The sequence below is a fragment of the Alexandromys fortis genome, unplaced genomic scaffold (genome assembly GCF_014885135.2).
Source record: "Alexandromys fortis isolate MF-2015 unplaced genomic scaffold, M_Fortis_MF-2015_v1.1 scaffold_423, whole genome shotgun sequence".
In the NCBI taxonomy this organism is placed as follows: domain Eukaryota; kingdom Metazoa; phylum Chordata; class Mammalia; order Rodentia; family Cricetidae; genus Alexandromys; species Alexandromys fortis.
This window is the reverse complement of record NW_026068293.1, coordinates 16,865-41,849: the sequence shown is the minus strand read 5'-3', so window position 1 is coordinate 41,849 and position 24,985 is coordinate 16,865. Positions and strand designations below refer to the sequence as shown.

Genomic DNA, 24,985 nt, shown 5'->3' with positions numbered 1-24,985 from the left:
TTCTAAACTCTGCAGCTATGGCTCAGCTAGCATTGCTGTGTTCTTATGCTCAGGGAGGTATATAGTCTGTGCTTTGACCAGTAATTGGACCCCAGCAACCAAATGCTGATTTGCTGCTGGGTTACCTCCCAATGCCCTTCCACAGAGTACAGGACTATGTCTTCTCTATTCAGGCCCACCCAAGAGGAGACTCAACAAACCCCTCAGCAGTGGTCCTCTAAAGTCCTCAGCAGCAGTCCTCTAAAGCCCTCCACCAAGAAGCTATCTGAAGAACTCAGGGGAAGAGATGCATACAGGGATCCAGACAGAACTTGCCAGGTAGTGGTGGTGCACACCTTTAATCCTAGCACTCAGGAGGCAGAGGCCAACCTGGTCTACAGAGCAAGTTCCAGGACAGCCAGGGCTACACAGAGAAACCCTGTCTCAGTGGGGGTGTGTGGGGGGGGAGAGGACAGAACTCATCAAGTAAAGAACTTCAGCACTGCTGTTCTCCAAATCCTTTCCTGGTGAGAGCTCAGACTTAGACTTCAGTACTCTTAAATTTGTTGTTTTCTTTCTGTTTTTTTGAAAGTGTTTCTCTGTGTAGCCCTGACTGTCCTGGAACTAGCTCTGTAGTCCAGGCTGGCCTTGAACTCAGAGATCTGTCTGCCTCTGCCTCCCGAGTAAAGGCTTGCACCACCACTGCCCAGGCTTGGACTTAGACCTCAGAATCATCATGCTAGCTCAGGGTAAACACAGGGCACAGTAGAAGAAAATAGCTAGCAAAGACCTAGCACCTGTTTGTCTTACCTAATCTGACTGTGGATTCTCTAGCTGAAAGAGCATGTGTATCAGGGGATTTTGTGAGGATAAACAAGATATTCTATTGTGTGTGTCATTCCTGACAGGTAGTCAGCTCTCAAACATTAGCTATTATGGTTTTTTTTTTTCAGAGCCTGAAAAAAAACCCACAGATTTGTTGATGACAAAGCTCAGCACCTGAGTGTGATTTAAACACAATGCCCACCCTCTGTTCCAGATCCTTCCAGACCCACCAAGAGACAGGCTGGGCCTTACATTCAAAGACTCATGACCTGTGACCTTCACATGTGTGCAGGGAAAGAAAGGCAGTGAGTGTTAATGACACCTTGCTTTGCAGCAAAGCAGCGCCTTCCCTTGCTACCCAGCTCTAGACACTGTCCATGCGAGGGAAGCTGCAGTCCTCGGCTACACGGGGGCAGGGGCATCTCCCTCCTACAAGTCTGTGGTTGACAGGACAAACACCCCACTGTCTGTCACGTATGGGTCAGAGTAAGAGTCCTTCAGCACAGTCTGTAGTCATAGCTAGCCACAGTCCTGGGATGAACAGTCTCCTGGGAAAACTGCTCCCCTCATCCACAGCTGACCTGCATAGGCCACCGGCATCACTGTCCACTGGGAGCCCTTGTGGGCGCTCAGGCCCACCAGTCATCTCAGCCAGGAAGCCCCCTGAACAAAGTTAGCTTACCCCGTGCCAAGGCTGGCTCCTGTCAACACGGCAGTTATACCTTTGGCCTTACTGTTCCGTCCAGGTGTCACAGACTGCCACCTCCTGCCTGACCTTGCCAGCCTCACACCTGATCACACAGACTGCCACCTCACACCTGATCACACAGACTGCCACCTCACACCTGATCACACAGACTGCCACCTCACACCTGATCACACAGACTGCCACCTCACACCTGATCACAGATGAGATCCCACTTCTTCTCGTTGTCGTACTGTCGCAGGAGCCGGGCCTTGTCAGGAGGCAGGTTCATGGAGCTCTGTGGAGAGAACCTGTGTCAGCAAGCTAAGCTCCCACCACACACTCACCTGGAAGGCAGGAAGGAATGAATTCTCCTCCCTCCTTTTACTACTGCTAAGGTGGCACAGAAAGAGGGGGGAGGTACTCCCTGCCTCCCCACCATAACAGTCAAGTTTGGGTGAACAATATTTTCTTTTTTGTGCATTAGTAATATAAATATATTTATTAAACAATTAATTAAAATCCAATACCTCACATCAGATATAAAAAGGGGAAGATAAAGAATTTGTCTACAAAAGGCAAACACATAAAGTATAGAAAGTTTGAATGTAATAGAAAGGAATATATCATAAAAAATAAGGACCTATTTTATAGATAGTTTTCTACAAGTAAACTAGAAAGGTGCTATTATATTAAATTCTATTACAGCAGTTGCAATTTTAAGATGATTAACAATATGAATTTATATATTGTTGTGTGTGTGTGTGTGTGTGTGTGTGTGTGTGTGTGTGATGGGTTATATGCACAAGAATTCAACTGCCCAACAACGCCAGGGACTTCACAGCCTCCTGCTGCCAGATTGCCAGGTGGGTGGGAACCACCTGATGTGTGTTCTGGTAACCAAATTCAGATCCTCAGCAAGAACAGTAAGTTAAGTGCTCTTAACTGCTGACCCACTTATCCAGCATCAACAAATTTTTGTTGAACAATATTTTCAAACTAAAGGTTAGAGAATAATTCTAGCGAGACAAAATGCACAATAACAGTAAGTGAAATGGCTCATGAGTAAAGGTTGCTTGCCACCAGGTCTGTCTTGAGCAGAGCCACAGGGTGGAAGCCAAGAACCAACTCCGACCCCCTTGTGTACATCATGGCACACTTGCTCCCACAAATCAATACAAAGTACTTATAAATGCAAATAAGATTTAAATAGAAGATATCAATATTCATTGTTATAAATGTTTTATGAAGCCTTCTTTGACATTCTACCTATATGCACAGAAGTCATGTTGTAAAAGGTGCGATATATAATATGAGACAAGTCACACTGGGAAAGAGCATACTGTAAAACGTTTTTGTTGTTGTTGTTTTTACTATTCTACTTATTTGGTTTTTCGAGACAGGTTTCTCTGTAGCTTTGGACCTGTTCTGGAATTAGCTCTTGTAGACCAGAGTGCTATCTCTGCCTCACAAGTGCTGGGATTAAAGGCATATACCACCATCGCCCAGCTAAATTAATTTTTTTTTTCCCATGGGTGTCAGGTCCCCTGGAACTGGAATTACAGACAGTTGTGAGCTGCCACGTGGGCACGGGTCCTCTGGAAGAGCAGTCAGTGCTCTTAATCCCTGAGCCATCTCTTCAGGTTTTGATTTTTTAATATTTTTAAATTGTGTGTGTGTGTGCACGCACGCATGCGTGCACACACACACACACACACACACACACACACACACACTTGAGTGTGCAGGTGTTCTAGGAGTCCAAAAGAGGGCATCAGATCTTCTGGAACTGGAGCTATAGGAAGCTATGAGCTGTCTGATGTAGATACTGGTTGTCTGTAAGAGCAGTACCTACTTTTAACTCCTGAACCATCCATTTCTCTAGTACCAAAAGATACTTCTTAGCATACAAAAGATCAAAACTTTGAAAGTCACTTCCAATTTGTTTTTTTGCCATAACCTGAGAGTCAAGCATCATGAATCAGATGCAAGAAGATAAGGTCATTCATATAAAAAGAACTATTCACACATTTTTAGAAAAATATTTACAAGCCGGGTATGAGTGGAGCACACCTTCAATCCCCACACTCAGGAGGCAGATCTCTGTGAGTTTGAGGCCAGTCTGGTCTATAGATTTAGTTCCAGGACACCCAGGACTAGATAGAGAAACCCTGACTTGAACAAAACAAAAATAGCATTAGCAATTTCCTTGCTACTAATTACAAATTACTACCTTCCCAATTAACCAATATACAGCACTGTCCAGACCTCCTGCTGAGACACCCTAATATAAAATACTGAAGGATACACCATGAATAATTTTATTTTGCTCATTACTATGTACTAAGTGAATAATTAGTACCGTGCAAGGAAGACCTAAAAGTCTGCCCGTACATGGTATAGACCTCCCCCCTGTGTCCCCTGCAGCCATGACTGCCCCCCTCTCTTCAGTTAGATGTCCCCTAAGTCACGACTGGCTTTGTTCTAGGTCACAACCTTTGCCTGACACTTTGATCAGATGACGGACAACACCTGCACACCCCACTTCTGACTCAAACAAGATGCCCCATTTGAGGTACCACAGCTGTCTGACTCACCTAGCCCCCCAGAAGACCTCTCTTTCACCTCTATCTGTTACACTAAGCCCAGCTCTTACTCCCTGGTGACCCAAGTCTAAGCACTGGCTTCACTCCTGTCCACCCCTAGCATCTTCTTCCTTACATGAACGGTATACTCAGGATCTCCACTGAAGAAACAGAAGAGTCCTGGAGGCAGGCTGATCTACTTAAGGGTTCAACAAGGGAACCCTTAAATACTATTTACTTCTGTCACATAATTAATTCATCATGCTCTTATCTTACACATAACTATTATGCATCTGAGCACTCCACTCACCCTGAGGACTCAATCTATATTCAGTGTCCTCCTGTTAACACATTTAATGGAGACATAGTTGATGGTAAATCCATGGTTATCAGGCCCCAGGAGCAGTGGGCTCATGTCCTGGCTGAAAGCAACCATTAGGGTTCAAAACAGAAGCAGGTTGAGGACTCCAGCTAGTTACAAATGGGAGAATTTAGGACAGAAAGACAAAACTGGCCCAAGGAAAGAACAGAGACAACCTCATCACAACTCTCCCATGGTTTCTGCCTGCTGCCCATGAGTCTGCCTGAACTACATGAAAGAGGGGCTGGGCAGTGGTGGTGGGCACCTCCCCCACAGCTGATATTGTATTGATGGGCAAACACAACCCACCCTCTGAAATTGCTTTGCTGATGGCCAATCTCAACTGTCTGTGTGGATAGCAGAACAGTGGTGATATTTCATTTGTATTTTAATAAAGTTTGCCTGAAGACCAGAATACAAAACAGCTACATTAGTTAGTCATAGAGGCTGGGCATTGGTGGTGCACATCTGTAATCCCAGCACTAGAGAGGGAGATAAAGCGTGATGAGAGAGGAACTTGCTCTCTTTCAATCTGAAGATTTCATAGAGATCTTCAATATGAACTCCAGTATCTGTCTCCAGGTTTTTATTATTCATGCTACAATTGGCGCCCAACATTTAGAGTACGAATAAGCCATTTGTCTGTGGATTTTAGCCACCTGCACAGGCCAGAGTAACCGCTCTGAAACAGTCTCCAGCTACCCAAACTCCAGAAGCCCAGGACTGCAAATGCCACAGGATTCAGGCTGGTTCTCCTGTGCATTTTCCAGACAGCTCTCTCTGTCTCTCTGTCTCTCTGTCTCTCTGTCTCTCTGTCTCTCTCTCTCTCTCTCTCTCTCTCTCTCTCTCTCTCTCTCTCTCTCCCCCACTCCCCCCCCCATGAGGTAGGGTCTCCTTGAACCCCCTTCTCAGGCTGCTGCCAAACTAGGAAGCTTCCTTGAAATCCAGTAGGGCCTTTACTGTTCTATGCAGCAGGAATAAGCCTCACATCTTCATCAACTCCATCAGTAGATTTAGTAAGACAATGAGGAATTCTTAAAGGGAGGAGTTAAAAGAGAGAGGTTTTTTTCCACATTAAAAAAATGGGAAAAAATCATTACAATGGAGGGATTTGGGTCTCTGTATGATAATATGCTAGACAGTTTGAAAATGGAATGATTAAGAAGGTATCTAATTTAGATGGGATTCACGTAATGTCGATTGTAAACATTATCAGCTTTATCATTTTTGTCTTATCACTAAAATAGTTGGTTTATCTGAGGCCTTAGAAAAACCTAATAAAACAGATCACAGAGATACTCAAATCCAGACAGAGAAATTTAATGGAGAACCAATTTTAGCATTGCATTATAGAATAGACAGGAACAGCCTAAGGTTTTCAAACAACCAACCTTAATATATCCAGTAACCTTACAGGAACTGCCAAATGGCAAAGGTTCTGTTACAGTAAACTCCTGTGCCAATGTTAGATTTAAGGAGATTCAAGGAAGCAATGGTCTCATATGGTATGCATTGACCTTTTGTGTGAAGCAAATGTTATACTCATGGTCAGTTTTTCATAGAATTATCCCTAATTAATAGATAGAATTGGTTAAAGGTGTTTTAGAACCTGGTTCACAATTACAATGGAATACCTGGTTCAGAGAAGAGGCTAAGATTATTGAACAATGGAGTAAATATAGAGGTAGGGAAATCTCCCAAGATCAAATTCTTGGAGAAGGAGATTATTTCTATGAAATTATAGAAAGGCAAACTGTATATGATGACCATGCCCTGGATTTATGCCACACATCAGCTTTAAATGCTTGGGTCAGAATTGGAGAAATAGGAAAGAAAACTGAGTCATTTACTAAAGTTATACAGGGCTCAAAGGAAGCCTTTATGGATTTCTTACAAAGATTGACTTCAGCAGTAAATAAAATGATACCAAATTCAGAAGCTAGACAAATAATAATTGAATCTCCAGCTTTTGAGACTGCTTAATTCTCTATGGAACGGGGTAATTAGGCCGTTAAAGGCAAGGTCAGCAACTTTGGAGGAATGGATTCTAGATACAATTAATATTGAATCTCATGACCATGATGATACTTGGATAGGACAGGTGATTTCCAGAGGTTTGAAGAAAACTTGAAATGTCAAGTGTTTCGATTGTAGCAAACAAGGTCACCTTAAAGGGTTGTAAACAGTGCTTTTTCTAAAAATAATCCATTCAGAATGCTCCTCCCTTCTGGACTATGCAGAAGGTGTGGCAAAGGTAGGCACTGAACTAATGAATTAGGACTACTCATGGTAATCCTGTGCCACAGGGAAACTCCTGCAAGAGGCCCCTGTGCTAAATCCGGTTCAGTTGTTTCCTGCCATTGTAGAGGAAACTCCTTCCAGAGCAATTAAAGAAACTAATGAGTATTCTAAGAAACCACCTTGCTCTGGATGACTGAACAGATATAGAAGAGAGAATGAAAAGTTTAGGAGAAACCATAAAGCAAGTATTTTGGTAAACTTCTATAAATAAACAAAGACCGAAATTAAAAATACAAACAAATGACATTGTCATTGAAAGTCTGGTATACACAGGTGCTAATGTAACAATTTCACCAGAATCTTGGCATCCAAATTGGTCTTTTCAGGATGTAAATGTTCAGTTTTTAGGGATCAGAATTTTATCTCAGGTAAAGCAGAGTGTGAGATGAGTGTATGTATAGGGACAGAAGGACAGAAATAAATATTAAAACCATATGGGGCTATCATAGTAATGAATTTGTGGGGATGTGATTTGTTATAAAAATATATGTATGTTTCTGGAAAAAAGTATCACAAGATATTATAAAGAACAGTCACCATATGTACAATGAGAAAAAATAGTTTTTCTAAAAAAAATTAAAAGAAAAAAGAACAGTCACTGACCATTCAGGTTGTACAAGAACAGGGTACAACAGCTGCTGATCCAAAGGCACCAACAGCTCTACCTTTAAAATGGTTGACAGACAAACCTGTATGGGTTGTGCAATGGTCCTTATCAACAGAGAAATTAATATATGTTAATTTATGATTTGTTTCTAAGATTGGGGGATTGGGGAAATGTTAATTTGAGCAGGCTTTAGAACAGCTGGTACAGGAGCAACTAGATGTTCAACATACTGAAGAATCAACCAGCCCTTGGAATGCTCCTGCATTTGTTGTTAAAAAGAAATCTAGAAAATGGAGAATGGTGACAGATCTAAGAGCTGTTAATAAGGTGATTCAGCCATTGGGCTCTCTACAGTTTGGTGTTCCTTGGCCTTCTCTATTGCCTAAAAGATGGCCTCTTATAGTTACTGATTTAAAAGACTGTTTCTTCACTATACCTTTACAAGAAAAACACACGAGGGGCCGGGCGGTGGTGGCACATGCCTTTAATCCCAGCACTCGGGAGGCAGAGGCAGGCAGATCTCTGCATTCGAGGCCAGCCTGGTCTACAAGAGCTAGTTCCAGGACAGAAACCAAAAAGCTACGAAGAAACCCTGTCTCAAAAATCCAAAATAAAAACACAAGAGAAATATTTACCTTCACAGTGCCTACTTACAATAATTATCAGCCTACTAAGAAATATCAGTGGAAGAGTCTCCCACAGGGAATGTTAAATAGCCCCACTCTGTGCCAATATTTTGTAAGTCAGACATTGGAAATGATACATAAGCAATTTCCTCAATCTATAGTTTACCATTATATGGATGACATTTTACTATCTGATTCGAATGCAGATAATTTAGAAAAATGTTTGGAGAAGAAAAATTTGCCTTGTTGGGGATTACAAATTGCTCCTGAAAAAAAATACAAATAGGAGACTCAATTAATTATTTAGGTTATAAATAGGTTTACAAAGAATTAGATTTCAAAAGGTGCAAATTAGGAGAGAGCTATTGCAGACTCTTAATGATTTCCAAAGATTGCTAGGAAACATTTCCCATCTATGGCACACTGTTGGGATAGGTCCTGATGATTTGAATAATTTAAACAAAACCTTAGATGGTGACAAGGACTTAAATAGTCCCAGGGAATTACCAGCTGTAGCTGAGAGAGAATTGGCTTTGATTAAAGAGAAATTATAGAAGGCACATGTGGATCGTGTAGATCTAAATATTAACCGTACTCTGCTCATATTACTCTTTAAACCTTTCACTACAGGTACTTTAATACAGAGGGAAGATATTATCGTAGAATGCTTTACCACATAAACCAAGTGCAAAATTTTTAAAAAATATGTGGATAATGTCTCTGAGTTAATTCTAAAAGGAAAACTGAGATAGCATCAATTAGCAGGATAGACCCAGCAGAAATTATAAAACCTTTAAATAATGACAAAATTGACAAATTATGGGAAGAAAGTGAACCCTGGCAAAGAGCTTGTAGTAATTTTTTGGGAGAGATTAACATGTATCCCAAAAGCAAGAATTCAACTTATACAGAGAACTAACTGGACCCTTCCTCGCATTGTACAGGACATAGCAATAACTGGAGCCCATACATTCTATACTGATGCAAATAAATCATGAAAGGCAAGTTACACCAGAAAATTTAAGTAAAGTGGATCAAAGCTCTTATGCTCTGTCCATAAGTCAGAATTATGTAACTATTATTGATACAACCATACTATTGATACATATTCAATTTGGAAAAGGCTTATTTGGTAATCACATATTGGCTAGAAGTTATAGTCATCATGGGTACCTGTACAAATAAAGACAGATAGTGCTCCAGCATATGTGTCTAAGAAAATGGAAACTTTTTTGTTTATTATAATATAAAACATATTACAGGTATACCACACAATCCTACAGGTCAGGCAGTTATGGAAAAATCAAATCAATCTCTAAAGGATATGTTAAATAAACAGAAAGGGATGATAAATACCCCCAGAAATAGATTGCATAATGCTTTATTAACTTTGAATTTTCTTTTTTAATATTTATTTATTATGTATACAATATTCTGCCTGTGTGTATGTCTGAAGGCCAGAAGAGGGCACCAGACCTCATTACAGATGGTTGTGAGCCACCATGTGGTTGCCGGGAATTGAACTCAGGACCTTTGGAAGAGCAGGCAATGCTCTTAACCACTGAGCCATCTCTCCAGCCCCTAACTTTGAATTTTCTATATGCTAATGAGAAAGGAACAGCTGCAGAGAGACATTAGCTAGAAAAAAATTACAGAATTAAGTCAGCCAATAAACTTTAAAGATGTACTGACTTCAGAATGGAAACCAGGACATGTGTTATGTTGGGGAAGGAGTTTTGCTTTTGTTTCTAGAGGAGAAGAAAAGCCATGGATACCATCAAAATTGATAAAGATTCAATTGAACAAGAAACACCTCTTAATTAGAAGAGATGATAGTTAAAAACAAACAAACAAACACCAGAAGAGATGATAGTTCATCAAACATCATGGTCATTTTTAATCTAAACCAACCTATAACACTAACAAATTCTTTTTATTTGAACAGATATAACTTGACCAAAGAGAATCTCTCCAAATTTAGGGTTGGGAAATGGTTTTGTTTCTGTCTTCTTAGGAGAATCAAGGTATCCAGCTAAGGAGTCTGAAGACTACTGGACAGACAAATGAGACGTCTGAAGAAAAGGACAAGTCATCCAGAAAGAATGTCTCAAGAAAAGGAGTAAATTGACCTATTGATATATCACATATCACATTTCCAACAAGATAAAATTTCATAAATCTTCCCAAATGTTTATTTTTTTCTGCTGTTCTCTACAGATATTTAATGCAAATGGACTTTTTGTAGTCCCAGTCCAATTAATTAAAGATTAAAGCTGGCTCTGGAGTTGGAGAGGGGCTCTCTCCTTCTCTAAACCCAAGCATGCTTATTAAAAGTGAAATCCAAAATCTTTGTCTCATGTCAGAAGAGCCACCTGATATGGAACAGAAGAAAAACAAATATTTAGGACTATTTTATTTCCAGTAAGAAAAAAGGGGGATACAGATATGACAGGATAAAAGGGTAGATTATTGAATTTACTCTAAAAAGAAAAAAGGGAGGATATAAATGATAAGATAAAAAGGTAGATTTAAAAAATAAAAAGCAACTACTAGTTTTAAATGTTTTATATTTGATTGGATTTTTGTATATTGTGTACATATTTTGTATATTGATATAAATTTGAGATTTTGTTGGAACATACTGTACATACATTTCTGCTCTTGTTTAAGGTATTGTACCTATAGAGCTCACTTAACAATGTAATGCAAATATCTGGTGATACAGAGTGCGTCAAATGGGGGGTAGTGAGTCAAATAATCCCAAGCTAACTCTTAATAGAGTATTCTAAAGTTTTTCTTTATTAAAAGGGAACTCACAGATCACAGCGAGGAAAGAGGAATTGGGTCCGACATCCAAGTGTGGGTCGCAGGATGAAGAGAGCAAGTGGGGTAGGACTGTGGCTTTTTGGTACCCAAAGTCATGCCCCAACCTGATCCAGCCTCTTAAAGGCCACTCACTGACTGAAGGAGGTTCCCCACCATCACCTCCTCCTTTTGTCTAAATAAGAGAGTTCTGAACCCAAAACTATATACAATACACTAAGAACAGATATCAAGTATAAAAATTAGAATTACAACCAGAATAACAATATTAAGCAAGGAGCCTATGCTAAAATGTTTTGATAATCGTTTTATCCTAAGGAGTCTAAGTCTTGTATTAGAAGTGGCTTGGCTAGATCATAAGAGGAAAGTAACTACGACTATCTAATCTTCAACCCCATCAAAGGCCTGAGAAGGGAGACAATATTACTTGAGTAGGCAGGAAGTGCAATCAAGCAGCTTCCAAAATGTGCAGTAAAACTGACTGAGACATCTTGCTGCCTGGAGAGTCACCTAAAGGTCTTTTGTTATGTTTCAGGCACCCATCTTCATTCAGCCTAATGGCCCATGGACTTTTCCATGAAACAGAAAATTTCAAAGACAGTTCCACCTATATTGGCAGTTTGTCAGTCACTTTCTTCTGTGTCCTGCAGAATGTCTGGCAGACTCTTTCATGAAGCAGGAACTCCAAAGCTGCGTGGCTTCTTTTGTAAGCCTGTCTTAAAGGAGTCAAGGTGAGCCAGCAAACAGAGCAAGAAGCTGCATTAAACTCTTGCTTTTTTGTGTCTAGAATTCCTTTTCAAGCTCTCTCAGGTTTTACTTGAATTTAGTCAGCCCCACATTGGGCATAAGACAATGCAGAATGCGTCAAATGGAAGGGAACATGAGTCAAATAATCCCAAGCTAACTCTGAATAGAGTATTCTAAGGTTTTTCTTTATTAAAAGGGAACTCATGGATCACAGTGAGGAAATAGGAATTGGGTCTGACATCCAGGTGGGGCTCACAGGAAGAAGAGAGCAAGCAGGGTGGGACCGCGGCTTTTTGGTACCCAAAGTCATGCCCCAACCTGGTCCAGCCTCTTAAAGGCCATTGGTTGAAGGAGATTCCCATCATTTCTGCTCCTTGAAAATTATTTTTACCAACTGTTTAGGATAAGGAATTGTAGGTTAGTAGTTAATCACCTATTATAACTGAACTTGTAGTCACATTAGGTATGTTTTCAAGGTCAAACAAAGATATATTTCAGATAGACAGATCCATCTTCAAACACTTTAGAGATCTAGAGAATATGGCATTTAAGATGTTTTAATAACATACGCTCATTTTTTATGACAATGAGACATGTCTGCCCCTGGCAGAACCAATCTACTCCAGAGAAGATAATGGACATCAAAGAAACTTCACGTGAATTTTACTTTCTTTGTGGCAAAAGTAAGTCACTGGGCAAGAAAATGCCCTTGCCTCAACGGCTGACATTATGCTGCCCTAATTAGACAATCAGTTCACAAAAGAAAATGACTGCCAAACACTGTCAAGACAAGGTTGGACAGCCTTTCAGAATATCCTGGTTCACAGAAAAGTCTGTCAGATATGTTAGGCCTGTAGGCCAAAAGATGGATGCCCCAATATCACAGAGCAACTTTGGGTGACTATCCAGGTAGCCAGCTGTTTCTGTCATTCCTTACATTTTTTGGAAGTTGCTTGCTCACACTTCCTACTTACTCAGACTCCTTCTTGTGTCTCTGAGGGAGTTGGAGGCTAGATAGTTAAAGTTTTCCTTGTTTACCAGGTGCAGAAAGCAAATTATGATAGAAAGTAAATTAGGTACAAGACTTTGAACTCACTAAGATAGGACAGATATGGAATAGTTTTTTCTGAATTTGTCAAATGCAACTGGACTATATCGTTGATGTATTTATTGCCTGTATATATTGCATATAGTTACTGTACTTATTGTATGTAGTTTCTTATATTACTTATAGCCTTTTTTTGTTTTAGATAAAAAGGATGGAAATGTAGTGATATTTCATTTATATTTTAATAAATAAAGCTTTCTTGAAGACCAGAAAACAAAATAGCCACACTAGTCAGCCATACAGGCCAGGCAGTGGTTACACACACCTTTAATCCCAGAAGCCACACTAATTATCCACAGGGGCCAGATGGTGGTGGTGCATGCCTTTAATCCCAGGACTAGAGAGGAAGCTAAATCAGGATGAGACAGGAACTCACTCTTTTTCAATCTGAAGATTTCATAGAGGTAAGAACTCTCTAGTGGCTTGGTTGCTTTGCTTTTCTGATCTTCAGGTTGAACCCCAATATCTGTCTCTGCTACACAGAACAGGAGCAGGGAGCTTTAACAGAGACACAAAGGTCAAAGGCAGATCCTGAGAGCCTCAGTTCACTCAGTTGAGGAACAGACTGCTACCAGCTGAACATAAAGAAAACTAAGCAGAAAGAGTCCTCAGAACTAGTCCTGGCTCTATACACCCTGGCATAGTGCCACTATCTAATGATACTGCTTCCAAGGCTGAGCCAGGAAAATAATTTCCTATTTTTTTCCTACAAAAGAAAAAAATGCTAGTTGTGCTTTTTTTGTTACTCATTTGTTTTTATCAAAATATCATTAGCTAGAGTCATTTGAGAAGAGAACCTCCCTGTGGGCAAGCCTGTGGGGCATTTTTCTTAATGACTGAAGCAGGTGGGTCTATCCCCTCACTGAGGTCCTCACTCGGACAGATGGTCCTGGGTACAGTAAAAGAGTAGGCTCAGCAAGGGACAAGGAGCAAATCCTTAAACAGCATTTCTCCATGGCCTCTGTACCAATTCCTACCTCCATGCTCCTGCCCTGACTTCCTTTGATGACATAAGTACTGTGGTGGGAAGTGAAATACTCTTTTCCTCCTCAAGCTGTGTTTTGGTCATGGTGTTTTTATGAGCAATAGAAACAGACCCACACAGAGAGCAGGAATAGTCTGCTGCTACTGTGGCAGACATCACATCCTGTCAACACCACCTTCCTCCTTTGGCCAACCACTGTGGGCTGCTGTGGCTTCACATCTCCCTGCCAGGTGTGCTGGTGAGGAAATGCTTGACTCTCTCCAGGCTTCAAGACTGAGCAAAATCAACCCCTCCAGGACTCCTATCATAAACCATGGGTAAAGCCAGGTGGTGGTGACACACGCTTTTAATGCCAGTACTCTGGAAGCAGAGGCTGGTGGATCTCTGTGAATTCAAGGCCAGCCTGGTCTACAGAAGTTCCAGGACAGGCTCTAAAACTATACAGGGAAACCCTGTCTCAAAAAACTGGAGAAAAAAAAAATCATGGGATCTGGTCAAAATTTAAATCCTCTAAGATGGACCCCTGCAGTGTGGAAATAGGTGACAAAGCATGAAACAGGCCGCAGAACGGGCCCACGCCCTCCTGTCTAGAGCTTCAGTGGCTCCAGCCTTCTGTTTTGTCAGGGTTGAAAGAGTAATGGGAAGGTGATGGATCAGGAGAAACCTGCAACCTCTAGCATTCTCACAAACCAAAGTACTGACTATGGCAGGAGCCACTAGCCGAGGCAGAAGACAAACATTTCTCTTCCTGCCAGAAAAGAGCATGAAGGCTCTTGCCGCTACCTGATAACGTGTATAAATCTGGCAGGGTCCAATGTCCAGAAGAAGCCAGGGGTTAAACTTAGCACAGCTCCAGACTAAGTCAGAAGCTTGTTTTCCCAGCATTCTCCTTCCGTGGTTTCTTGGCTCTCAGAGGCAAAAGTTAAGTTCTTGCTAAGTGCCCAATTCAAGTCTTGCTGGACAGAAAGAAGGCAGAAGGCATTGGATATGGTAACAGAGTACCCAAGATCCACTTGGGGCATTTCAAAGCTATCAAGCCTCACTGAACTCCATCAAACTCATCTCACTATCCCATGGGGTTTTGAGCATCAGATGATAAACACTTTACATTTGCACACATCTGGAATACGGTGGGTACTGGTAAAGTCCCCTGTCCTCCTGGAAAGTCTGTGTGGTATTTGGCATCCATACACCTGCCCTCCTGCTTCTGGGTTGTCTGTTCTCATTTATCCATCAGCAACCCTTCTCAACAAGGCATAAGCCTTTGAACCCTTTTTAATCCCTCTTTGATTTCCTCCCAGATTAGAGTCAATCTAAACATTCCATCTTGGAGGAGGGACACACCCCACCCAGGAATGGAAGAAGACAGCCGAATCACAGCCAAAACAGTTACAATAGGAGACAGGAGAAGGGGAAGTTGAAATCAAATTGAAAGCAATTCTGGGTCCTGATGTCTAAATCAAAGGGTAACAAGAAGATGCCTAAATAGAGACCCATAATGGAGGAAGTTGAAAGGTATGAACCTGATGCAAGGCTGCTCTGGCTTGCTTCTTACTTGGGGGCCTGTATAAACAAAGAGGGTTCTATTCCTCCATCAAGGTCTCCCTACTTCCTCCCGCCCAACCTGATCCCTGTCTGCCTCAGGAAAGCTAGGGAAGAGGAAGGGGTTCTGTTCTCAGAGGTTCCTTTCTCCTGCAGGCCTTGTCAGCTTAGCCCCTCCCTCATTTCTTTCCCACTGCAAGGACAGGGAAATACCGGATATTTGGAATTTCCTTAAAAGCTGTGTGCCTAATCTGGGACTCACCCCTGCTCTGCCAATCTTCTTGGGCCAAGCCTGGGGAAAACCCAGCATACAGAAATAGGAAGTACCCAAAACTCCCTGCTACATTACTTCTAGTCCCTGCTGATCATGACAAATCTGTGAACAGACACAAAAATGGCATAGCTCCTAGAGACCATGAAACACTGGAACATCCCTGTGAAAAGGACTGTGGAAACTTCAGGGACAGCCACAAATAGTATTTACTTTCAGCAAAAACAGAAAGAGTTGGTGATTGTTTCTAATGTTTTCTTTTGCAAAACCACCTCCCAACAAAGTTTCCAAAGCTGGACCTGTCTTGGAGCACAGATGCTCCATGCCCTGTTTAGAATGGAGACTCCTGGAGAAATGGATCTAGAGCCTCCACACGGGGGACATGAAGTGCTTTCTCAGCACGCTGCTGACCTAGTGGACAGAGGAGCAGAGGTAGGAAATGGTGGAGAAACAAAAGCTTGGACGCTGTGTAGTCTGCTGTAGGAAGAGAGTTAGCATTGTTCCCAGCCTAATGGGATCCCCTTCACCAATCAACAAGTCTACCCCAAAGCCAGTGACAAAGCTGGCAACATAAGGCACAAGGCCCATGACCACACATCAGTAGGGCACTGTTTGGAACAGCCCAGCCAGCCTTCCACATATCTCCACTAGTAGGCAAAGGGCACAGCTGTGGCCAGCTGGGCACTGCTACCAAAGGATGAGCGCTCAAGAGGTAGGAGGCATCAGCCCCTCCTACCTTGGCCCCTTGGCGGCCACAGCCAGCTCCGCTGCAGTAGCAGCTCCCAGACAATGAGAGCTATTTTCAGCCAGTGCTTTAACACAAGCCAGCTGGCCAGTATGCTGGGCAGGAGTCCTCCTCCACCCAGCCCGCCCAGACAGCGGGCTGCCCGGCCAGCCCCACCCGACTCATGCTGCTGCCACCTCTGCATCACTGTTTATCTCACAGTTTCAGCACAGCCCCTCCCAACACCCCCAAAACTGCAATCCTGTCAAAAGGAAACAAACAAATCAGAGCTTAATCAAAGGTCCGCAAGCTAACATTAGAAAATCCAGACATAGGAAACACAGCAGCCCCTCCAAACGCCCACACTTTTCCCCAGGCCCATGACTGGCTGGGGTAGTGCAGGGGTGGAGATGAAACCCATGGACAGGCAGACTTCCCTGCAGCCCTCACCAACCCAGAATCCAGTCTTCACTGCCAAGCCTGGGAAACAAAGCTTGAGACTGCTCCTCTCGCCCACTTCCTCTATCCTTTCCAGAGCAGGGCTTCAGAGAATAAGTCTGAGTCTGGAGACAAACTGATTCTGGATAAGAGCTGTTCTACTCCAGAAAGAGAATCATAGGAGGGGCCAAATTTTTGTAGGTACTCAAAGCACAGATGGATGGAGTGAGCGGGGCAAACGATCCACCAGCCCCCTGCCCAGCAGTATTCTAAAACAGGAAGCAGGGAGGGCAGCAGCCACCTCCCTTGGACCCTGAGAGTCCAGCCCTTTTCTGCCAAACTCCATAAGCTCACAGTATAGCAACCCAGCCCCCACCTCACTCCTTCACGCCCCTTTAGAAAGACCCTATGCACCAGAGTACAGACAGAGTACACAGCTCTCCGAAACAGTTTTCTCCAAGGTTGCTATTAAATAAAAAGGGAAGTTGCTGGGGCTCCTTATGGCATCAGAAAAGTGGGTGTGCTTTTCTCTGACTTAAGTGTCTGCAGTGGCTTAAGTCTGCCTTTCTGGATTTGTTTTAATTGAAGCCATCATTTTGGGAACAAGCTGCCAGCAGAGAACTATGTCTGGAGAACGTGCTCCTGTGGTCGCTGATGACTCTATAACCAGAAATGACTTGCTGAGCAGTTATGGGCCAAGTCCCTAAGCAGCCTGCAGGAAAAAGAAATGGATTCACCAGATGTCTCCAGCTGATCTCTGCAATTCGCACATGGCAAATCAGATGAAGACGGGTCCTAGGTCCCAGCACAACTCAAACAGAGAGGACTTTTTCTAACAATTACACCCCTGAGACCTCTTCGTCACCTTGGAGGATTTCTCTACTGGATGTGGAGAGTGACAAAAGGACAATGACAGTGTCCCCAGGACCAGGAAGCCTAGGCTCTACCCTCTTCTCACTACTTTCTCACACCTAGTATCAGGTAACTTCTCCAGAGGGCTTGGGCCCGGCTTCTAGTTGAGGACACCCTTCTGCCTACCAGTTGAAGGTACCCAATTTCAGACAAAACTGCTGATGTCATTTTCCAACTGAGCCATTGGCCCAATGAAACCACCACCACAGCAACTTGATCCACTTGCTGGCTCCTCAGCCCCTCCTCGTGGTTAGCCAGACCCACACACTCCCCAGTTACGCAGAATGGAAACTATTCCGATGGTGATGGTGGGGGGTGACAGGTTTTCCAAAGCCAAGGAGTTTTGGGCACAGCTTGCCACTCTCTTAGCCAGTCTGGGTCCTCTCTCTTTCTCTGGGACCCAAGCACCACTACTCAGGCAACTCCTAATTCCTGGGGTCATATCCCTCTCTCTCATACCAGAGATTTTCACTGGGACTTTCTCACTGGGACTAAGTGAGTCTCCCTTACACGGCCTTTGACCTCCACCGTCCCCTGCTCTCCCACTGACACTCCACTGACGCTCTTACTATTCACTTCAGCCCTTGGGGCACCGGACCTTCTACTCCATCACTACTTCTAGCGCTTCCTTCCCTTTCCCCAGGAACAGGAATGAAACTTCAAACACCCAGGCACATAAGGTGAATCGTGTTTTTTCTTGATTCAGAAATACTCTCATTCCTTATCATTTACAGAAGTCCTTGGCTGGTTGCTCCTCACATTTTACCAGAAGGCACTCAGGAGCTAAGCTTCTCTCCAGGCTGGCCTTGGCATCTCTGAACAGCTTACCCTTTGGGCTCTCACGGAACTAGCCCTCTTGCTATTTGTTGGCCCCAGAATTTGCCTGTGACCAACACTTCTTTGGTCCTAAATCCCTCCTACCTATTACTACCTGAATCAAAATCCAATAGCTGTCACAAATCACACGCCCAAATAATTACATGTAAAAACGACATGGCAAAGGCCCATTTGTTATCCCCCAGTCTCCTCATATGTGAAATGGACATAGGAATAGTGTCTACCTGGCAATATAATGTGGTGACTGGGGAAATTAAGTTAGCATACGTAAGCATCTACATCAGAACCCGCATAGAAAATGTTACGCATAATGCAAACTTTGCTCAAGATTTTTATTCCAACATTTAGTTATGAAACTACACATCAAGCACTAAACTAGAATCTAGGAATAGGAAATAACAAGGAGTGATTACTATCTTTGGAAAGTTTATATCCTGAGGCAAGGTCGACCAGAAAGGCTAGGGTGAGCTGTGCTGACTCTGCTAAGGAACAGGCAGAGGTTGCCCAAGGGATCCCAGGGAGACAGTGTCTGATTAGATGAGGAAGCCAGTGGGAATTACTGGAAGAAAGTTTCAGGATTCTGTATTAAACATCAGTCAGGAGAGGGCAAAGCAACAGAGAAGATGGTCATACTCTAGATCAGGACATAGTATCAGCAGATATGTACAAGCACAAAAACATCAGGCCAGGAGTCTACAAGTGATTTGCTGTAATAGTGTGCACTAGGAAATTATTGGTGGCACAAAACAGTCCAATAACAAAGGAATCTATGAACTACTAGATAAGCAAACAGGAACGAGTAGGGTGATACTACTACTGAAATTACAATGGTAATGATGACCAAATCTAACATTTACTGAGAAAACTGTCATAAACATTATGGATTTTTACCTCAACTAATCCTGTAAAAGAAGGACTATTGTCTTTGTTTTACAGGTAAGGGGCTAAGAGGAGTTATGGAACTTGCCTAGGGTCACACAGTGAATACATGAAAGGGCTGGAATTGGAGTCAGATCTAACCCCAAATCCTGAACTTTACCCCTACATAGCATCTATTCTGAGACCAGGAAGTGCCTTAGCCCTCTTGGCTGCCTTTCTAACCTGTAGACCCTTCAGGACTCACCTGGGTAATTAAAATTTGTCTCATGAACCCTTCCCAACCAACAACCCAGACCTCCATATACTATTTCCCCCGAGCTTCTGCAGGGTTCATTTCCCTGTTAACAATTACAGTCAAGCATTTTTCCTTGCTTAGTTTTCATTTATAATGATGCACTTTATAATCCAGCTACTTAGGACTAAGCAAAATGTGAAGCCTAAAGAACTGCAGTGAGAGGCTGGGGTCAAAGGGATACAAGTTTTTAATCCCAGCACTTGAGAGGCAGAGGCAGGCAGATCTCTGTGGGTTCAAGGCCAGCTTGGTCTACAAAGGGAGTTCCGGGCAGCCAGGGCTACAAAATATAGGCCCTGTGTCAAAACCAAACCAAAACAAACCTACACATACAAAACAAAAAAAAAAATAGAACAGTGTGAGCAAAAGCAACAGGAGATATTTGGAGTAAAATGGGGTGGAGTTTCTCTCCTGAGCTACAAAAAGGAAAGGTCTGCTGGTTAAGATACACACAAATTGCTGGGCGGTGGTGGCACACGTCTTTGATCCCAGCACTCTAAGAGGCAGAGGCAGGCTGATCTCTGTGAATTAGAGGCCAGCCTGGTCTACAAGAGCTAGTTCCAGGACCGGCTCCAAAGCTACAGAGAAACCATGTCTCAAAAACAAAACAATAACAAAAAAAAAACCCACAAAAAACAAAGTACACACAAATCAACAGTATAGAGTGATCCAGTGTCAGTAATAGTTATCTTCTTGCTGGGCTTGCTGTACATGGACCCAAACAAAGTGATACATGGCTTCCATGGAGGCTCGTAGTTTCCTTCACCTTCCAAAAAACCACAGACTTTTCCACTCAACTACTCAGTCTTAGCAGGGGGTATGAAAACTCAATAAGCACTGATCCATCGTTTTCCATGAACAACATGCCAAGGCCTGGATGTTTCAGAATAAAATACTCAATTTCAAATTTCTCCCTGTAGACGACTTGAAGCCAGTGTCACTATAGAGTATGAGGTCACCACCCTGTCACATGAGTTCTGGAATAATTCTATGAAAAGAGAAACCCTTATCCTTCGTATTCATTGCTCAGAACATAAAAGTTTTCTCCTGTCCTTGGAACTTTGTTGGCAAGCGCTCAAAGTAGACGCTGCCCAAGGACTTGCCATCTACAAGAATGTCAAAGAACACTGTAGAACTGAACACAGATGACAGCAAAAAGTCAGGTGACAGCATCTGCGGAGCCTCAGGCTTTCTTTTAACAGCCGTAAATGTCTTCTATACCCACATTGTGCCAGGGGAGGACCTGGTCGCGCTCTCGGTCTCTCTCTCTCTCTCTCTCTCTCTCTCTCTCTCTCTTTTTGTGTGTGTGTGTGTGTGTGTGTGTGTAAAAATCAGAGTCAGTTCTCTCCTTCTACCTTGCGTGTTTCAGGGATCAAATACACGTCCTTTACCCACGGATCCATCTTATCAGCCCAGAAAATCTGTTTTGCCTTGCAAAAACTCTTGCATATTTACTGAGGGGAAGCTGTATTTATAAACATCTACTCTGGGCCAGGCACTCTGCTAAGCCCTTTAATTATAAATTGTCATAGAAAAAAAATTTTTCCTCGGTTGTTCATTCTTCACCTTTTGTATGATTTCCTGAACTAGACTGTATGAACTGTATGTATGAGGGATGAACTTAGCATGAAACACACATGTTCCTAGGCAAGACTATGTGGCATATGCAGAAGAAATGTAGTAGAAACTGTCTATCCAAGGAGACAGGAGAGGCTGACGGGAGGCAGCACTCCAGCACCCAGTGCACTTGCCTTGGCCCTACTCTGACTTTCCAGGAGTCTCATAATAAATCCAGGAGCTTATTATCCAACCATAAAACTTAATGAATGCCTTCCTACCTCTAAACGCATGTGGGAGGGGCATGACTCCTGCTTTATAGAAGGGTAAAATGAGGCCCAGCCCCAGACACACATCACATCACATATCTGTCACATATCACATTGGCCAGGATGAGGCATTCCTAATCCTCTGTCTCTCCTTGCTTTACGGACTCTTAAATGGGGCATGTCCTTTGTAGGAGGAACCTACAATGAACTCAGTCTACTCTCAATCTCCAAGTTTTCCAAAGCTGTTACCCCTCAAGGCCACAGCTTGACAGAGGTCTCAGCTACCCACATCTCAATGCACAGCTACCCACATCTCAACATTGTTTTTAGTTGTTCCAGTCTTTTTATATTTCACTGGACTATCCAATGAGATGAGAATACCTCCCTGTAATTGGCCCACTGAGAGTTCCTCTCCTGTGATCTAAAGAGACCCCGAGGGCCTGGTGAGATAGTTCAGTGGTTAAGAGCTCTGACTGCTCTGCCAGAGGACGCAGGTTCAACTTCCAGCACCCACATGGAGACTTACAACCACCTGTAACTCCAGTTTCAGACAATCAGATGCCCTTATCTGGCCTCTGCAGGCACCAGGCAAGCACATGGTGTACAGACATATAAACACACACACACACACACACACACAATTTTTAAAAAATGTTCATATGACATTTTAAAAAATAAAGAGATCCTAATAGCTTTTGGCCATCTGTGATGATATACACCTTTAATCCTAGTACTAGGTGGGCAGAGGCAGGCGAATCTGTTATAAGTTTGAAGCCTGGTATACATAGCAAGTTCCTGGCCAACCAGGGCTACACAGTGAGACCTTTTACCCAGGATCAAAGATTAGAAGAGAAACATTACCAAGCATTTCTTACAGTAGGCACTTGTCTCAAATTATCTCATTTACTGCCCTCAGCAACCCCTGGAGGTAAATGCGCCTTCACTTGTTAACCCAGTAAGGGAAGAACTAGAGATCAATCGGCTCAAGCATATAGAAAGTACTAGAACCAGCTGGGTGGGCAAGGTGGTGCCTGCCTTTAATTCCAGCACTCCAAAGGTGGAGGCAGAGGCAGAAGCAGGTGGATCTCTGAGTTCGAGGCCAGCCTGATCTACAAAGAGAGCTCCAGAATAGCCAGGGCTGTTAAACAGAGAAATCTTGTCTTTAAAAACTGCGAGAAAAACAAACAAACAAAAAGTACTAGAATCCAGATTTAAGACCAGACATGTAGTTGCAACATACATGCTTTTCTAACATGTCCTGCAATCAGCTTTTATGAAGGAAGGTGGGAGAACGCCATTTCTAATTAAAAAAGATCCAACTGGATTTATTTGACAGCTTTGATCATTAAATGGTGCTCCCTTGACTAGCAGGATCAAGTGAAATCAGCTGACCGAGGCGTGTACACACACCTGAAGTTTAAAGTGTCTCAGTAAGAGTACTATGCATAGCCAGAGACACAACATGGTCTTACAGCTGAGTAACATCCTGAACTCTACAAAATACTGCAGATAGCATCAGCCCAGGCTGTGCTAAATGTGGTGGTGGCATATACCTTTAGTCCTAGCCCTTGAGAGGCAGAAGCAAGCAAAATTTTTAGTGAGTTCCAGGCCAGCCAAGAACTCACTGTGAGATCTTGTCTGGGGAAAAAAAAAAAAAAAAAGACAACAAAAAGGCTTTGGCTTTGGAAGCAAAAGGTGACTCAGATTTGAGTGTCGGTCAGGAGACCTTGAATCATGAATCTGGGTCATATTGCTTTAAAATATTTGTCATAACTTCTAGAGAAGTTATCGAAGTTTTCTAAGCCTCATTTTTCCCAACTGTAAAATAGGAAGATGATTACCTCTTTGTCATGCTTTAAAGCACATGCATATGTAGCTGAGCAGCTCCCACAGGACACAAGCCAACCACTCTGAAGGCTAGAGCAGCTACACACATGCTACCCCAGGCTTTTCCCACAGGCAGGACAGAGCTTGGGAGACAGTTCAGAAGCTGCCACCAGGCTATCACAACAGCCGGAGGAATCTGGACAACTCACAAAACTTGTGGGGTCACGGTTTGGTTGTCTGTAGTGATTATGGGAAGATGTTACCAGACTATTCCTAGCATTCTTGGCTTACCTCTAATCCCTCACTTTCCCAGCTGCCTCTGACTTTCTCCGGCCCAAACTGTGGTCTGCAAACCTGAGGACTCATTTGACCATAAGTCACTCTCTTCAGCCACCTCACTATCTCAACAATTCTGCTTTGTTTCCGGGGCATTATGTAAGTCCTCTTAGTGTCCCTCCCTGTTTCTAGAGGGCTAGGTTGTGAGAATATAAAGGCCTCAGTTTTATTTGACCAGTTAGAATATATAGTTCTGTCTCCAACATCTCTTTTGAGCTCCATCAATAAATCTCCAGCTTCCCAGTAGATGTTAGTTCCAGATTCCCATTGGTTCTGCGACTTCACATGTCTCAAGACCAGTCTCATCTTTTCCATTCTCAGGTGCCTGTGTTCCCTCAGCTGATGGAACTCCCATTTAACTAATACAGCAAGCTAGAAATCTCAGATGCCATCCTGAGTTTTCATTCTCTCATCTTCTCGCTCCCTGAGTCAAGCCTAATCACTCGGTCTCCACTGTGCCTCCCACAATCATCACAGACTACTCAATTACTCCTCATTGCTGATTTCTTCCTATGGGACCCATGGGACTGACCCTACACACAGCTCAAAATCTGACCATGACACTCTCTTGGAAGAAGTATTAAGTACAGTTCCTTCTATGTGGCATCCAAGGCCTCCTGGCCAATTTTGCTTCATTTCCCACTGCTCCCAGCTTGCACCTCTCAACAGCAGTGAGCTGCCCTGGAAAGATTCTTGGAGCACATCACACTCTGACTCCCTTACATGTCTCTGGCCAAGCTGTTTTCTCTATCTGGAGTGATTTCTCTCTCCTACTCTGTCCAAGTCCTATTATCCCATTGGCCAACAGTGATTTTCTCCTGTAGGCAGCACTCCCCAAGTCTATAGCCAAGCTTCCAGCTGATCTACACCAGAACCTCGCCTCACTACATAGTGTAATTATATGTTCAGTGAATTTGGCTCCCCCTCCAGCCTGAACTCCTGAGGTAGACACTGTCTTAGTCATCTTTAGTTCTCTGGCAATTAACACAGTCCTAAGCCCTCAATAAATGCCTGCTGGGTGAATGAATGCTACCCTATACCTGCTGAGCCTCTGATGGCTGAAACACCGTTCCTGTCCCTGTCTCTAGGCAGTGCAGATGACACTCTGGCCATCTTCAACTCACTGCCTCAGTCCCTGCAAAACTGAAAAGAATCTTCACCGGCCTTGCTTCAGGAAAAAGGTGGGAGGAGCAGCTGGCAACACTAAGGTTTTTATGGCTTTGCCTTGACATCTCCCCGAGTATCTGGAGTAATAAGTACTAGATGTTTTCTTTACAATTCTTGGAAGGAATCAACTGAGAGGCCAAATGCCTCCTCATACTCTTCAGCTGGCCACCTCTCAAGTCCAAAGGTTATGTTCACAACTTTTAACATGAATATTTTGGGGAAATGACAAATAAATGCTTTGGGAACATACCAGGACCTGTTGCTCTATAAATGTACAAGAGATTCTTAATCCCTTAGTCACC

General features: G+C 43.1%; 1 protein-coding gene across 1 annotated transcript in view; it reads right to left on the bottom strand.

The window, feature by feature from the left end:
* The window catches only part of Fmnl3 (formin like 3), a 57,421-nt gene that overhangs the window by 19,754 nt on the left and 12,682 nt on the right, over positions 1-24,985 (bottom strand). The window contains 1 exon segment of the mRNA XM_050132417.1: positions 1,704-1,787. Within this exon segment, the coding sequence (XP_049988374.1) occupies positions 1,704-1,787 (84 nt within the window).